This window comes from Corvus moneduloides, chromosome 5 (genome assembly GCF_009650955.1).
Source record: "Corvus moneduloides isolate bCorMon1 chromosome 5, bCorMon1.pri, whole genome shotgun sequence".
In the NCBI taxonomy this organism is placed as follows: domain Eukaryota; kingdom Metazoa; phylum Chordata; class Aves; order Passeriformes; family Corvidae; genus Corvus; species Corvus moneduloides.
Window position 1 is genome coordinate 11,986,429 of NC_045480.1, and position 17,182 is coordinate 12,003,610.

Here is a 17,182-nt window from a genome sequence, read left to right on the forward strand (position 1 = left end):
ATGCGGTGTATGTTTCCAGATCACTATCAACATCAGCAGGTGGCTTTAAAAAAATACTAGCTTGGCCTCTACTGCTTCTGCACATGTCATAGCTACTGTTTCTGCTATTAGCAAAGGAACCAGATTGCAAGATTATTTTTCTAAGATAATAGAGAATATTGTGTTAGCTTGATGGAAATTCTTGTTTGGCAGTGCCACAGTCCACACTGTACCTTATGGCACTGGCCCACGATGGAGTACTGTGTCAAGGTTTTGTGCTAGTCTGTTCTGCTAAAACAATGGCTGAATTGCCAACCCTTTTGCACATTAGTGCCATGAAATAGCTTTCTCACAGTGGTCACAATATGTGTATAAAGAAAGCACTTGGAAAGTCAAGTGCTTTGTGATGGGAGGGAGTAAAGCCAGTTTGGTGAATAAAACAGGTATTTGAAACAGTTAAACTTTATTATGGAAAACGTGTGGAATGAAGTACCTCAGAATCACCCCTCTTGCCAATTCAGTGGATATTTTTGGAGGAATGAAGTTGTGAAATTCATCTGTATGGTAATGATTTTTATCCCCTCCCTGAACTGCATTTTGTGGGATTAGAATACACAACCTCTCTTTTCATGGCTGCTCCCGGAAAACCAGTTAGCACTTGACCGGTATTTTTGCAAAATTTTGAGTGGCAGCTTATTTTAACGTATTGAGAAGTGAGGATTTTGTCAGTGTTTAAAATGCCTATGTCTATAAAAAACTTCCTTTTGACTTCATTGAGATTTCTATATGGAGATACCTCAAAAAAAAAATGCAGCTTTGTGGTGAAATACGGTGAATCTATTCATCTCAGGCTGTCTCTGAATAATAAAGTCTCACTGAAAGCCTTGTTAGGAAGGAATTACGATTATCAAGTCTGGTAGTCAGGAAGGCCTTGTTGTTAGTGTATTACTGCAGGACAACTCAAGCATTGGTCATGCCTGACTGAATACAAGATTTATGCCCATTTCTAAAAATGTTGGTTTCTTTTTTTTGAAAAACACTGAAATATGTATGAAGAATTTGGACTGATCTCATTAACTTGAATAAATTCCTACAACAAATGAGTGAAATGAAGAGAAAGCACAAAATAACTAGCTTAGCAGCACTCCTTATGTTGAGGTTGGCTGCCTGCAGAGACACAGGACTGAGAGATCACTGATAATTCATTGTCGAATCCATTTGATGGTAAACTTTGAGAAATATCAGTATCTTTCAGAAGGCATATATGGCCACCAAACCCTCCAAGATCGTATGGGCAGGAGTTGACAGTGGACACCTGAGAAAGGTCTGTCTAGCTGCAGCCTAGAAGTTTGGGCTTACGTAGGAATCAATTGTGAAAAATTTTGTTTGAAAAAGTGCACCCACAACTTGTATTTGAGACTACTGGGTCTCTGAGTTAGCAGAGCAGTGTGCTAGGTGACTTAGGGCACCCCAAAGATGATCAGAGGGCTGAAGCACCTCTTCTGTGAGGAAAGGCTGAGAAATTGAGGTGTTCAGCCTGAAAAAGAAGGCTCTGGGGTGACCTCATTGTGCCCTTCCAGTACCTGAAGGGCTGCAAGGGAGCTGGAGAGGGACTTCTCTAGCGGGGTGTATATATTGACAGGACAAGGGGGAATGGCCTTAAAATGAAAGAGGGAAGGTTTAAATTGAATATGAGTAAGAAATTATTCTTCTGTGGGGGTGGTGAAACACTAAAATAGGTTGCCCCTAGAAGTTTGTGGTTGCCTCATCCCTTTGAAGCATTCGAAGACAGGGATAGGGGCCTTGGGTAAACCTAGTCTAGTGGAAGGTGTCCCTGGCCGTGGTAAGTGGTTGGAACTAAATGATCTTCTTCAAGATCCCTTAAGTCCATACTATTCAGAGATTCTGTGATTCTATGAGTTGAAGTCTTCCCTTTGCATTTTAATTTTGGCATGTTTGTTATCTCAGCACTTGGTATGAAATCTAGAAAACTGCGGTCTCTCGGACTTTAATTGGAGAATTAAACTTGTCAAGTTCCCTGAAGGTTTAAAGTGTGCAAATATGAATATTCTTATCATGCTTGGATTTTTGTAACACAGTTTGTGCTTCTTCATATGCTGTTATCAAAATGTACATATACTCCAGTGGTATTGTTACATTACATTAGTGGGGATTAATGCTGCAAAACCCTATATCCGCAGCCAGAGGGTGAACCACATCATTTCAGAAAGATCAAGGGACTGCAGTCATTTACATGTGATTGGGTTTTCTTGGATGCATATGCAATTTCTCTGCACCCTCCTGTACAGCGCTTGGAGCCAGGCTCTGGTCTGAAGAAGGCGGCTAATGACAGCAGTTATGTATTGGTCTTCTGTCTGCACATCTGCTTGGGAACATAACTCCTTGGCTTGGGTTAAAACAGCAGTGAGGCTTTTTTAACCACTCTGAGAGAAAAAATATAAATAATGCAAGTAGTTATGCATTCCCAACTTTATCCCTTCACTACCCACTGCCTTGCTCTGACAAGGATGGTTCTGAGAAATACACTCAGGCAGAAGTTGTGAACAACTGGTCTTGCTGAGACTCTTCCTGAGCCTCCTTCTGTGTCGTGTTCCCTCAACACCAGAAATATCTTTGCTAAGACTTCCCTAAGACTTAAGTAAACATATTCATTGGGTTTTTTTCCCTCTCATGATAGCATTTTCATCAAGGACCAGAAGACAGCACCAAATGATGGTTGGGTCACATGGCTTTATTCTCTGTTTTGATGGTCGAAAATGAGACATATGATTGTCTCGTTATGTATGATGTTAGTAGGGAGAAGGACTTGAATGATCAAGATGATCAAGAAGCTTCCAAACAGTGAAACTATGTGAGGAGTCCTATAATGTAAGTTTCAAATGCTCTGTAATTTAAAAGTATCAAGCTTGTTTCTACATTCTGTTTTAAAACAACTTTACTCCTTCTTCTCTGCTCTTCTTCGGAATTTTTTCTTTGTGGAAGGACTGACTTGAAACATTTCAGGTTTTTCTCTCTGTTGTGTATGGGGTAAACATACAGCCAAGCATGAAACAGTTATTTACTAAGAATTCCACCTTTGTGGTTACTCCATTGCTGTGATTACATTTGAGCAGCTCTAGATTTCAGTACTGTTGCTTTCAGTTTTTAATTAAAAGTTTTCTTAGCCACAGACCAGAACAACAGGGGGTTTTGTATCTACTAACAGTGCCTCCCCCCACCCCCCAAAGGTTCAGCTGTGAGTGAAATGCTATTAAAAGCAATATTGGTACAGACGCCAAGTGGAAAGAGACAGCAAGCATGTAATAAAGAACAGTTGTTTCACAATGAAATGTAAATAAAATAATTATTTTAAAACAGATTTTCTTCTGTTTATCTTCTTTTAATCTCAATTTTCCATAAGAATAATAATAGTAATTTTCAAACTAGGCAGTGGAGACTTTGATTCCACTTACTGTCTTAGTAATCTTGCACTGAAATGCTTGTATTTTTCAGTGCTGGTACTTAATTTTAGTAATCAACCCCTGTGCGTTGACTGTCTTGTAGGTGTACTTTCTACACGTACAGGTTTTGATAAAGGCTTGCAGACTTCATTTAGTTAATCAGGATAAGACAAAAATGAGACACTTGATGGATTTTTCATAAGGACACACATTTTTGTTTACAGATAAGTGAACACATTAGGTTGTGCAACAGCTGTGTCTAAGTAGATGTAGAAGTAGGCATTTATGCTGGGCACAAATTTTTTTCTCCACATATGCAGGCATAAGGCCCAGGTAAAAATGTAATGCTTAGTTTCTAGACAGTGCACAATGTCCTTTGGTCAGTTACTTTATACAAACGTGTTTCTTTGTTACTGTGCAGGAGGACTCTAGCATTCATCATAAAAACCCAGATGTCAGCAGAATAAGGTGACCTTTCCAAAAGCAAACTTACAAGAAAAGTTCTTACATTTGAAGGGCTGCGATTGACTTTCTAAAATTATGGTTAGTTGTTCATCTGACCCATTTGTTTAGAAAAGGTAGTACTGAGTCCTGTGACACTGACAGTAGAACTTTGATCATGGGGATCCAGTATGCATTGCTTGAGGGCATTTGCTTTTATAAACAGGATCTATGATTGTTAATGTTCTTCTGAGTATCCTAAATCAGCATATGGAGCATACATATTTCAGGTGTAAATACACAGCCTGAGCTTGATGCTATTACTGTTGTGTTGCATTTATTTATTTGGTATGTATTTTCATATTTTTAAAATTAAGAGTATGGAATATTTTTTTAACCAAATTTTTGCAATGGGTAGTTCATCACTAAAAATCAGCATTATGGTGGATCCTTTCTGAGTCTTCACTCTATGGCAAACTGCAGTAGGAGACATTCTGAAAAACATGCAAATGGATTTAGAAGAACACCTTTAATTGCTGGTTCAAGTTTAAGAAGAGGCATCAGCAGCGTAATATGGCTGTACTCCAAGTTTGACTCCGTTGGAATTCTGCTCAGTGTTTTACAGTGCCATGCATGTTCTGTTACATGGCATACACCTACACTGGCTCAACCAGCGGAAAACCTACAAAAACATGCAGATGCTGAGAGAGATGCAGGAAGAACTGAAGAAATAGAGGTCATCGGGTGTGAGACTTCTAGGTATGCTCTTCTTTTTGTCAACAAAATGACATAATACTTGAACTATTGGTTTCTTTTACCTGATGTCTGAATACAGATTTGTTTGTAGTATTTATTGCTTTCTTGTTGATAGGAAGTTGAAGAAGGGAATTAATGTTGAATGCAGGGCAGTTCATGATAATCCGAAATTTTTTTTCTCTTTTCCACGCCTTTAATAAGACACAGTTGCATGGGCCAGTTTGATTATTTTCTTAGTGACATGGAAAAGCAAAAGAGAAGGCCTTGCAAATATAAATTAGTTGTTATTTGCTCATTTGAAACTGGCAAGGAAACAGCTAATGCATTGCTCCATGACTAGCTCAAAGTTACTGATACCTGAACAGTTTTATGTATCACATCATTCATGTACTTGCTCATTGTTCTCTCACTGTGTTTTCTGTTCTTGGCCTGTCCGAGTTCATTTGTGGCAGAGAGCTCTTTTTGGATGCCTTTTGGTTTCTGCTGTCCTTTGTTTTAAAATAATCATACTGCAAATCTTACACTGTTGGAGCTCATTCTTGCTTTGCTGTCTAGATCATGAGCATCTGACACATGACAGTTCTCCATTGCTGCAAAACTAATCTAGTAACTCCATGATTGCTTTTTGTCTCTTTTTGCCTCTCAAAGGCACTAATGTGAGGATATTTCCTGACTCCTTAGTACCTCTTTTAATTAATTGACAGTTATTTCTCTTTTATTCAGAAAGAGAAGGTGCTGGTAAAAACAAGCTACACAGGACATTAATAGCAAAACAATCAGCTATTTAGGCTCAATTTAAGGAAAAGAAATTTTGCTTCCTTATTGTCCTTCTCTTAAATAAAACGTGAGGTGGGTTTATTCTTTTGTCCACACCCATCTTTATGCTTTGCTTCTTGATAGTCATCTGCAAATCAAATCCATTACTAAACTGAGATACTCTCTCTCCACCTATACTTAAAATAACCGTAAGAGTTGTAAGAAAGTGAACCCACATGATCTGTGTGTTTTCAGTCTGTGTAGTTGTTTGCAAACTGCATGTAGTTTGTTTTTACAGTACTCTCAGTGTGCCAGAGAAGAGCTAATCATGTGGGTATATAGTATATTGCTTCTAGTCCTGTCAGGCCATCAACGAGCATGGATCTGTGCTGAGGCTTTCCACCTTAACAGAGTCCTGGAATTTGGACTGATGTAACCTCTTTATATTGGGTGGAGGGTTTGAAGTGTGAATCACCATTGAATTTACAAGGGAAAAGAAGCTCAAATACCCACTGAAGAGACTGTATTGATGTAAGGAGCTGCAGTGTTGGATGTAGAACTGACACACAGTCTTGAAAAGTTGATGGTTTAAGGGAGACGTTAAATGAAATTAAATTAGTCTCTTGTATACCAGAGGTGGCTAAATAGCTTTGTTTTTATGTTTTTATTTGAAAGATATCACCTGCTGGCTGCAGAGTGGGTGGATTCAGCTTCCTTCTGGAGCCTGAGAAAATCATTGAGGAAGATCTTGCTTTCTGCTGCATCCTAAAGACAGTATGGAAGGGGAGAGCATCTATGAGGTTGATTCTGGAGATGGACTGGGAGGTAGGGATGCCTGTCACTTATTTTTGTTTTCATCCCAGATGGCTGGTTACAGGAATCCCTTATGACAATGGACCTTGGAATTTACAAAGAGCAAATGTGGTAAAGGTGCCTACAGTTCATTGATTGTATTTTGTCACTTTACAAGCAGTCAATAAAAATTTTTCAAAACAGCTGCGTCTTAGAGGAAGTGGTATATGTAGACAGTGGATGTTCCGAATGTTGTTATTTAGAGTCTGAGATGTCCCAGAGGTAATACAAACACTAAATACTTACAATAAAAGTGAAGCCTTTTTTCTCTTTCTTTGTTTCTCCTTTTTCTGTCTCACGCACCAACTGTATTGCACACACTGTTTTGTTTGTATGTTTTAACTGGGCTACAGAAAATTGAATGAAGTGATACTGACTCTGTCTTCTATACTAGTGACCATGTGTAGATGGACACTTTTCACTGATCTAAAATAAAGAGTCTTTGTTCTTATTTAGCTACAAATTCTACAGGTGTCTTTTGGCAAATTAGGTCATGTCATTGCTGTGGTTTATAATTTCCATAGTAGGGTGAAAAACTTCTCAGAGAGTGTAATATTACATATTTCAGTAGGGCTGCTGATTTTGTTTGTAATGCAGGGGATCTCTGACAAGGTGTTTGGATAGACCTGTCTGTTTTAAATTCCTGGTTTAACACAGCTTCTTCTGAGACTAACCAAGCAAACATCTTTAGTTTGCAGAACAGCTTGAACTGCCTAGGTCAACTCACTGTTGAACTCAGAAATCTAAATATTACGGGAAAGAAAGAGGCTCTACATTAAAAGGTTGTAATAACATAAGACTCAGTGTGCTGACATCTGTTTAATGGTTTAGATGTTTTCCTGTAACTGAATTGTAATAATGAAGATGAATTTTTTTCTGAGTATACTGTGCTTGTGCTAAGATACCTTCTTTTGTGTTTAATACTTTTCCTGGACCCTAGATTTATCAGCATTACTGTTTAGTAGGAGGAGCAGTTTCCACAGTGTTATCACTGAGTTTCCTTACACATGAATGAGTTGCTTCCAGACACCCATCAGTTGGGCTGACATGCAGATATGTATTCCTAAGCAGTTTACTTTTTTTTAATATAGAAACTGGTGGTTCAAGTTAGTTTTAAAATTTCTTATAATACTATTCAATAATTATTTTGTCTAAATAATAATTTTGTCATAATAAATTTTAATAAGAACAATGGAAGTATTTAGGCTGAAATGATGCCTTTCTGCTAGGCAAATGAAAGGTAACAGAATATCAGCATTCCCTTTGACATTCTGAGCATTTGTATTGCCCTCTCCCAAAGAAAGTCTTGGAAACAGCTGGAGCCATTGTTATGATGGTTACTCTCGAGTACTAGTTCAGGCCTTATCATCGTATGCTTCAGTCACTGGATCTGTGCTGCATCTTTGTCATGGATTTCATGCCAATTTGAGCATGGAGGATTTGTTTCAGTGCTGAGGTCACTGACAGTTTTGTATCCAGTCCTCCTTGAGTTTGACCTTTTTTGTTATAAAAAGTTACTGCCCTTGATCCACATTTTTCTGATTTATATAGGCAAGAGTGAGTGTGTACATTTAAATAAACAGAACGAATAATGATTTTTCTGGCTTGTCGTCTTTATTATTTGGATTCTGACCTGAGATTGTAAACTCTTCAGCGAAAATTTACAGTTTTGGGGAACAGAATAGATTGTCATTGACATAAGTTGAATAGAATTACTGGCAGGAGAGCAAAATCTGATCTTGCACATGCTAGGGCCATACTTCCAGGAGCATGTCAGTATTTCCAGCATACATTTATGTGTAGTTCTTTTTCGGAAAATGTGTGCTTGCATGAGTAATAGTAACCACAGAGTACTATTTCATATTTTGTCAGAAAGCAGCTGATGTGAATTCCTGGATAGTGCTCAAGTGAAAAAAATTTCCTTGCTTCATCCCTTGTAAACAAAGTAAAGGAAAATCAAAAGAAGCTAGCCATAAAATCCCATTCTGAAAGTATGAGAAATGGGTAAGAGTGATCACTCTGTGATGGTCAGCCCATCAAGCATTCTTACCTGATGAGCAAAGGAAGTATTGGAAACTCACGTGTTTTAAAATCACGGGCAACTAAAACTTTGAATGTAGCTTTGCTGAGTTTCTTGGGCTCTCTTTGTCCTGCTTTTACTTATTTCTACTTTTGACGTCTACTGTTTGTGGAGCCAAATTAGCAATTTTTCAAAGTTTTATGGAATGTGAAATAAATAAAAGTGTGACTTTGAAATAAAGTAAGTATCTTTCAGAAGATAAAGGGCATGCATACTTTCTGAGATAGTGTTTAACAAAGCCTGTATTCATCCTATATATATATGTCTGCATTTATAATATATCTTGAGGTATGTACAGATCAAGCACAGATGTATGGTTAAAATTAGGCTGATTTCATGTCTGAATTATGATACATCAGAGATCTGAGATGAAACAGAAATGTTCCCATTTTCAACATGTACAGAACATATCAAGCAATTTATCATCAGTATGATGGAATCACCTCCCAAAAGCAAAGTATATTTTGTTAATTCCAGGTCTGTGGTCTCTGATGTAGGAGTTTCTTGGGAACATAAAGTTTTCCTGTAAGACTGCATGAGTTTGGAGCTCAAAACACCTTAAAATTTTTTTGGCCATTGTCAGATACAGAAAACATATTAACAAATATGATACCCCATAGTTCATTATTTCCTTAATAGAAAACAAGGCCACTATTTTCAGGAACCCAAAGTAAGGCTCTTCCCCTCATTTTAATTTCAAAAAAAGTACATGGATTTTCATGGGTGTGGGTGGCTTGTAACACTCTATAATGCCGGTAAAAGCTCAGAAATTATGCTTATAGACCAAGTAAATCAATTTGATACTGTGGAGTTATGGACTTAACTCTGGCTTGGTTTAAAAATCAACTCTAATATTAAAAGCAGTTTAGGTAGCTGTGCTATGGGCATTTATCTTGTCATCTTCACTTGATAATGCTTAATAGGAGGTTTTGAATACCTCTTAAATGATGCACAAAGAGGAACAGGGCTGAGATTTCCCCTGGCCTGTAAAGCCAAAGTCACTGAGCATCCTTACAACGCAGGCAAAGAGAGTCTCCTGAGTAAAGCCGCCCTAAACACGGTTGAAGAAGAGGCAGGGCTGTGATTCTTCACTGTGCAATGCAGTAAATACCTATTACAGCTGACCTAGAACAGATGGGTACCTCCACTTCAAAGCAAAGACTCATAGCCTAAGTTGTTGAGGGAGGAATGTATGCCTTTCCCCAAGTGCAAGAACTCCGTAGTGGGGTGACCTTGGCTTGCTGCCAGATGCCCAGCAAGCTGCTCTCTCACTCCCCATCTTCAGCAGCACAGGGGAAGAAAGTAAGATGAAAGAATAAGGAGAGGACATCACTCACCAATTACTGTCACAGGCAAAACAGACTCGACTAGAGAAAGATTAATTTATTGCTAATTAAAAATACAGAAAGTTAGTGCCAAAAATAAAATACCAAACCAAAAACCACCTTCCCCTTACCCCCCTCTTTTCCCAGACTCAACTTCCCTGTTTCCTTCCTAACTTTCCTGCCACCTTCTGCCACTCCTGAATGGTGTAGGGGGAATGGGGAGTGAGTTGCTCTCAGTCTATAACATTTCATCTCTGCTGCTCCTCATGCTCTTCCCATGCTTCAGCGTGAGGTTCCTCTCAAGGAATACAGTCCTTCATGAACTTATCCGACATGGGTCCTTCTCCACTGCTTCAGTATGAATCCTTTCCATGGGGTGCAGTCCATCAGGAATGTGCTGCTCCTACAGGCTACTGTTCTTGCCTGAAAACCTGCTTCTGCGTGGGCTTCCTGCATGGGCCATGGCTCCTGTCCGGAGCCTGCTCCAGTCTGGGCTCTCCATGGGCTGCAGTTTCCTTCAGGGCACCTCCTCATATTCTAGTTTGGTGTTCTCCATGTGCTGCAGAGTGAATATTTGCTCCACTGTGGTCCTCCACCGGCTGCAGGAGGACAACCTGCATTGTCATGGTCTTCTCTATTGGCTGCAATGGAATTTCTGCTCTGGTGCCTGCAGAACTTTGCCCCTTCCTTCTTCACTGAGCTTGGCATCTGCAGGGCTGGTTCTCTCATGTTTTCTCATTTCTCTCTCACAGCTGCTGAACAGGTTTTTTACCCTTTTCTAAATTTGTCATCACAGAGGTGCCACTTGTGGGCTCAGCTTGGGCCAGCAGTGGGTCTGTCCAACATTGGGCAGCTTCTGGTCTCTTCTTACAGAGCCCACCCCCTGCCAATACCTTGCCCTGAACACACATACTCTTGCAGTAATTCCAGAGCAATATGCTGCTTCAAATGTATTCCTTATAGATTTGATACAATTCTTCAAGGGTATTGATGTTAAGTGACTACTTTGATATATTCCTAAAAGTGATCACTAAATCAGGCAAGGTAGTGTTATCTGTATTTAGAGATGTTTCTTCAGAAACTTTTAATCCTTTTAGTTATGGAAAGATATAACTATTAATTAAAAGTGAAGATCAAGCTCTATTATTGTTCTACTTTCATAACTTGATTTTTCGGCATTTAGTCCTATTTGTTTTTGCAAAGACTCTGCCATGTATTGATGTATATGTAGAATCAATACTGTGGCACACGTTTTAATTTGCTCTCTGAACTGTGTTTTAATAAGAATCTGAAGATTTGCTGCTGTACAAAAGGTATTACAGGGAAGAGACTGGGGAGGGGTCAAATAACTTCTTTCTGTTGCATTGTTGATATTATGCCAGATCTGATTTTGGCCTAGTGTTTTCACTTGTAGCTCTTGTTCAAGTAAAAAAATCCTTCTTGCATGTTAGCAAGGCTGCAAGCCAGTTGCTATGGTATTCAGCATTCTTTTTTTATTTTTAACCAATTGGATGACTTTTGTAGTGATTCAGCCCAGAATAAGAAATTGGTCACATAGGCTAGAGCTGTATCAAAAGAGCAGGTATTTTTGGCTTAAAGAATCTGAAGAGGTTGGGAGAAAGGCAGAATTTGAGTTTCAAGAAAATATCACAGTCTATGTATATGGTATATATTGTGATGTGTTACTGAATGCTAGTAATGGTGGTAAAAGGCACTAGTCCTTTTCCAGGATGATGGTAAAAATTGAATGACTGAACTAATTTCTCTATGTTGTTTTATCACCCAAAGGTATCAGTAATTACTAGCTAAAAAATTATTAGTTTTTTTTAATTCTGTATCCATGTTTGATTGTTTTGCATTGTGTTACTAAATGGTAGTATGTTTCTGACAGGGTGCTATTTGCACATAGAGAATTGCCAGACTCTGCTTGTCTGCTCAATTTTAGTGTTGCTGTTTGGCTAATCAGAAAATTCTGAACAACTGCTAGATAATCTATAAGGCTTTTAAAGTTCTAATGATGCTGACACGTACCTGGCAGTGCTACAAGGATAAAAGAAAGACAAGATAGAGAGACGTATATTGTGACAGATGAACTATTCAAAACAGGAGGACTTTTGCTGGTCCAAGAAGGTTTTAAGCTTCTTGGCTTGAAGGCAAGGTAGTTGTCCTACCTACCCGGTCTGCTACTGTATCAGCAGCACAAATAAAAGACAGAGCTTGTTTTAGACAAAGCAACTTCCTGCTGAATTAATGCCTATATCAAAAAATGAAACTTTTAGATTTAAGTTTAGAAATCACATTTGAAAAAAACAGTGCTACATACTAAAAGCCCATCAAGATGTAAACAATACACCTGATAAGTATATGGAAATACATATTTGATTATGGAAATAACTAGACAGAGAAAGGATTTCCTCTAGAAATGTTTTTTGTCTGTGTGCTCTGTACAATAGAGGGGAACAGTCCTTTCCCTGTGGATAGCAGGATATTCTGAAGAAGCCTTTGCCTTTTCTTCCCAGAAGTGTCATGAGAGCTTTTGTTTGCTGTCCCAGAGCCTTATGTGCTACCCCTTCATTTCTGCATGCAGGTAATAATGTCCCACTGTGGACTAAGGTGCTGGCAGTGAATAATGATAGCTCTGCTCTCGCTGTGAACAAAACCACCTCCTAGTTATCAGGGGTTTGACTAAGAATAGTAACTAAGTGATGAAGTTGAATCTTGGAGAGTCTTTAAATGATGCTGGTAGAGACCGTGAGCTTTTAGACATTCATAATGGCTCAATTTCAGTGTTTGAATTCCTCACTGTCACTGGACACCCAGGTAAACCTCATTGTGCAGCCACCAGAATAGTAAAGCAGAATAGTAAAGCTCTGATTTTCAGGAAACACAGGTTTCCAAGAACGTGGTACATGACTTTGCAAGAGATCAAGATGAAGATTTGCATCAGCTCAGCAAACTGTGAAAAATCCAGCTTCCAAGATAGTACCAAAAAACCCCAAAGCAAACCAGAACAAACTGAAAACCAGCAGAGCTTAAACCAGTCATGTCACAGGAAAATAAAAGGAAGAGTAAAACTCTTCCTTGCTTATAATAAGGAGTAAGTATTAATTTATTGCACTGGGATTCCTTTATCCTAATAAGTAGAACATGGGTTGTTTCCCATGACTGTTTAGCTAAACAGGCTAAAGTCTTTTTAGGTCAGTTATTTATTTTTCTTTATGTCAAATCTATGCTTTAAAAAACATTAATGGAACAATCTCCTATGTTTTTCAGTGAAGCGAAAAACCTAGAAAAGTCTGGGTGGATCAAGAAATGTATTTTGAGTTTATGGGTTTGAATGGTCAAATTTAACACATGTGGTGTTCCCCATTTATTTATTGCCACTGGATGCATGAGTACATAAAAACCATACATTGAGGAGATGGTTTTTAAGCATGCTCTCTTTTTACAAATGGGATTTTAATTACAGAGTTCATTGATATTTTATCTTCTGATATTTTCAGTTGAGATTTTTGTTGTTATATGAGTTTTTAATTGTTTATTAGTGTTTTTTAACTTACTGTAACGGAATACTGCAAGACACATACAAATGACCAGTAGTCCTTATGCCATTAGAGTATGGCAGATACTTTTGCATTGTAATAAACATGGGATATTTTATATTGATTTTTCAGCTATAAAAAAAAAGCTATCGTGTAGATACAGGAGGGAGAGCAAAGAATGAGAGCTTGTTTTTCTTGGATACAGCCTTTTGGTGGCATGCACTTAAAATGTATGGAGGGCACTTCTGAAAAGTAAGGCTGGTTTGTAACCATTCTGGGTATTAAAACACTGTGGAAGACATCCTGAAGGTGATTATGAAATCAAAATGTTCATAAGCACACTGCCATTAAATAAGTGACAATTATTATCCCTGGTCTGGATTTTCACTTGATATCAGGGATATAGTGACTTTATTGAGGGATGATGGTTTGAAATGTAAATGTAAAGGCCTCAACAAAAGGCTTCTAGAGAAATAGAAATACAACTTGTCAGAGTTCTTGTATAATTGTTTGCTGCAAATAAATGCTTAGGTTAGTTCTTCCAGTGGTGACATAGAAGATCTAGAAATAACTTAATTTGTTCTTGATTCAAGAAAAATCAATTACATAATTTAAAATGTGTTGAGCATCTAAAATTCTTAAGCCAGAAAGTGGACGAGAATATTCAAACTCTTGAAAGCAATTTCCACAGTGGCCCTTGCATTTTAATACTTTTTCAAGAACATTTATACAAGATATTAATATTGGTTGGATTTTGGGTCACCCCTAACATATGTGTATTCTCCTATATGACTTCATCTAGATATTGCCCTTGGCTAATAATTCCTCATGTCTACTTGCCACCCAGCTTCTGAGGCAAGTCATAAAGAGTGGGATTTCATTTAGTAGAGTTCTGCCTTTTTAAGCAAAGTGCACTGTGAGAGATGGGAAGTGTGCTTAAGTTTGGTTATATGAAGAATACTCTGTGCTCTGATGGATTGTTCAAAACCATGGCTTGCTCCATGTTGCTTTGCTAACCATTCACGTGTTGCAGACACAGACTGATAGTTCTTCACTGCTTGTACTGAATCTGCAAGTGGTGATGCACACCAGTCCCTTACTGGTGTAAGTTTTGCCCCTCCACTGATTTTGGAAATTATGTATTAGAGATGTGATATCTACATACCCAGAGAACTCACCTCATGTCCACCAAAAGAATAGTGTGGGCTTGATTCAGATTCACTGTTTATTAAAAGTACTGCTTTTAACAGTGAAAATACAAGTAGAAAGAAAATTCTCTCATGAGAGAGTGTGGTGCATGCAAATACACACCTGAATAACTAACTTGAGTGGATTGCTGCTGTCTGGACTAGATTCCCATAATGACAAATGCCTTAATAAAAAGAATTGCTTTGATGCAGCACTTCATCTTTCTGAATTCCAAAGCTCTGCAAATTTAAATATAAGCATGTGTAAATAAGCATTGAAATCAACCTGAAATGTATAATAGATATTCTTTTTTTCCTACTCAGTGCTTGCATGTATTTACTTTGTGATGTAACTCCTAGAAAAGAAAAGCTTTTGAAAAATGAAAGATGCAAATTAAAATGGAGAATAAATTTTTTCATGGGTCCATAAGATTTTTGTCTTTGGCTATACACACCTGGAATGAGGCTGATACTTTGTACTGCTTTGGTTTGAATACCAATATTAATATAAAATCCGGTTCTTTAATTTCCTCTCCTTATATTCAGATGATTTACATTCAGTTTATGTCTATGAAATAGAGCATTTTATTTATACACTTGTGTGATTTTTTTTCCTTTATCACTTTTTTCTTTTTCATTAGGAAGATCCTGCCTTTAAAAGGGAAAGAGCACCTGTTCTCTAGATCCTGTAGAGTGATTTTGCAGGCTCCATTTTAAATTTTATTGACTGAAGCAGGTAATGCTTCTGCAAACTGCTTCAACAGGCATTCTGTTGAACTGTTGATGGAGAGTAAATTGATTAATATGAGTTGAATCCCTTCAACAGCTATACAGTGGGTTTCACATTAAGGAATTTTCAAGGTACTGAATTATTTCAGTGACTTAGATGAGGGCTGGTAATTCTAAAGTTAGTTTCTACTTCTTTGGAGTTATGAGAATGAGAGAAGAAACTCTCTTGAGTCTCAGCTAATTTCACTGATGTAAGTGAACATAGGAGTTAGAGAGATCTGGGCTGCAGCTTGTAACTCATGTTTGCAAGTCCGGGAACATCCACTGAGGAAGTATTTTTCTATTATTGAAAGTGATTGGGAGAACAAGGTGCTTGCTTGCTTACAGGGTCAGCAGTTTTGTTCCTGCTTGAAAAATTATCCTTAGATGAGGAGAGTTTTCACCATTTTTGTCTTGAATTTCTTTGTTTTTTAGGGAAAGCTATAAGGAAGCTTGTGCGCAAGGCGACTCTGGTGGCATCTAGAATCCTCAGATTTCCTTGACTGAATCCATCTGGGCTTAGCCCTAAATATATTAGACAAGCTGCACTGCTTGCACTGATAAATTATATCTTCCAAATGATAGACCAAGGTACAGTCATGTATACTAACCATTTTTGATGTCATTTGACTCTTGATTCTGTTGCTTTTTGGGTAGTTGTGACAGTACAATTTGTCCCCATTCTCATGGACTATCTCTTCACCAGTGCTCTCAAAAAAAATTAATTGAAAGAGACTTCTGGCCTGGCTCTGGCATTTGATGTTGACAGTTCCTTACAAGTCTGCAGCTTGGTGGGAAACTTAGCCTCTCATGGGATTCACAAACTTGCTTTCAGTGGCAAGACAGTGGGATTGTTAGCAGCACAACTTTATTTGGTTTTACTACCCATGGAAGAGTGCAAACCTAAATCAAAACTCCACTTCCTTTTTGACACATTATCATTTTACTTCGTATGCTCAGCAGTCATAAAGTGAAAACAGGCTATGTTCTAACAAAGCATAGATTTTGAGTATAAAATAACATCTGTATTATCCAAAGGAAAAAATAGATCAGTAAGTACTATTCTAAATGATAGTTAATAATTAAGTTTTTATGTCTGCTGTGGTATCTCTAGCTAGCTGTTGGAATGAGCAAGCAATCTCAGTGCCAACTAGCTGCTTTCTGAGGTCAGAACTTCTCTTTTCTGTTTTAGATGAGAAAATATTCTTTCCTACCTGTGTCTCTCCTGAACTACAGGGACATAACTTTCATAATACAGAATGTTACCAGTTTAAAGATCTTTTTGGAGTAGTACACCTAAAAATTAAGACTGTTTAAGTGGGGTTTTTTAAATGTCTTATATGAGCATGACATTGGAGGAATATTAATCCAATTGTACAGACTATTACAACTTCGATTTTTGTATAGTTTAGATATTGAGTTGGGAGACTTCAAAGCTGTCTTGTCTTTTGCTCAAAGACAGGGGGGATGCTTTCTGTGTGTATCTTCTTGGTTCATTTGTGCTCCTTATTGGGCTGCAGCTGTCTGCTGCCTCCACCTTCAAATGCTGAGCTTTATCCTTATTTTGGTGTTGTACCCAGAGAACAAATCCTTCCAGTGGCTTCTTCCTAGTGCACTAAGTACTTGAGAGAGAATCTGGGTTCTCCAGTGAATAGTTGTTCAGATTGGCTGATGCATTTGGCCCCCTGTGAATGTCCATGCCTTGCCGAGGGAGGTCCCATACCAACCACAGACTGAACCGTCAGCTGACCACAGTAAAAGCTCACACTCAGTTTGTGAGTTTTATATGTCTTGGAATTTGCTGTATAACATCTGGGTTCTGTTGTCTGGCAAAAGAATATTAGATTTAAAGAATGGGTGCCACTGGTGTTCAACCTTGCAAATTTGGTCTATAGATGACTTTTCTTTTGACTGTAGTTGCTTTGAAATATATATATTTGCTGAGAGGTTAGTGAAAGGTTTCAATAGTTTTCCTGCCTAATTTGTACAATACAGGAAATAATTGAAAAATATGTCTGTCTTTTCAACTGACAGC

At 38.0% G+C, this 17,182-nt stretch overlaps 1 protein-coding gene across 8 annotated transcripts in view; it reads left to right on the top strand.

The window, feature by feature from the left end:
• The window catches only part of PPP2R2C (protein phosphatase 2 regulatory subunit Bgamma), a 207,936-nt gene that overhangs the window by 101,082 nt on the left and 89,672 nt on the right, over positions 1-17,182 (top strand). The window contains exons 1-2 of one of the 8 annotated variants that reach the window (XM_032108548.1): positions 6,204-6,218; positions 15,583-15,738. The exons of 5 other annotated variants lie outside the window; for them this stretch is intronic. In XM_032108548.1, coding sequence (XP_031964439.1) covers positions 15,726-15,738 — 13 coding nt within the window. In that variant the 5' untranslated portion in view covers positions 6,204-6,218; positions 15,583-15,725. Of the gene's footprint in view, positions 1-6,068; positions 6,219-15,582; positions 15,739-17,182 lie in introns of those variants that run through there. 2 more of the 8 variants (XM_032108547.1, XM_032108545.1) reach the window with 2 other exon arrangements.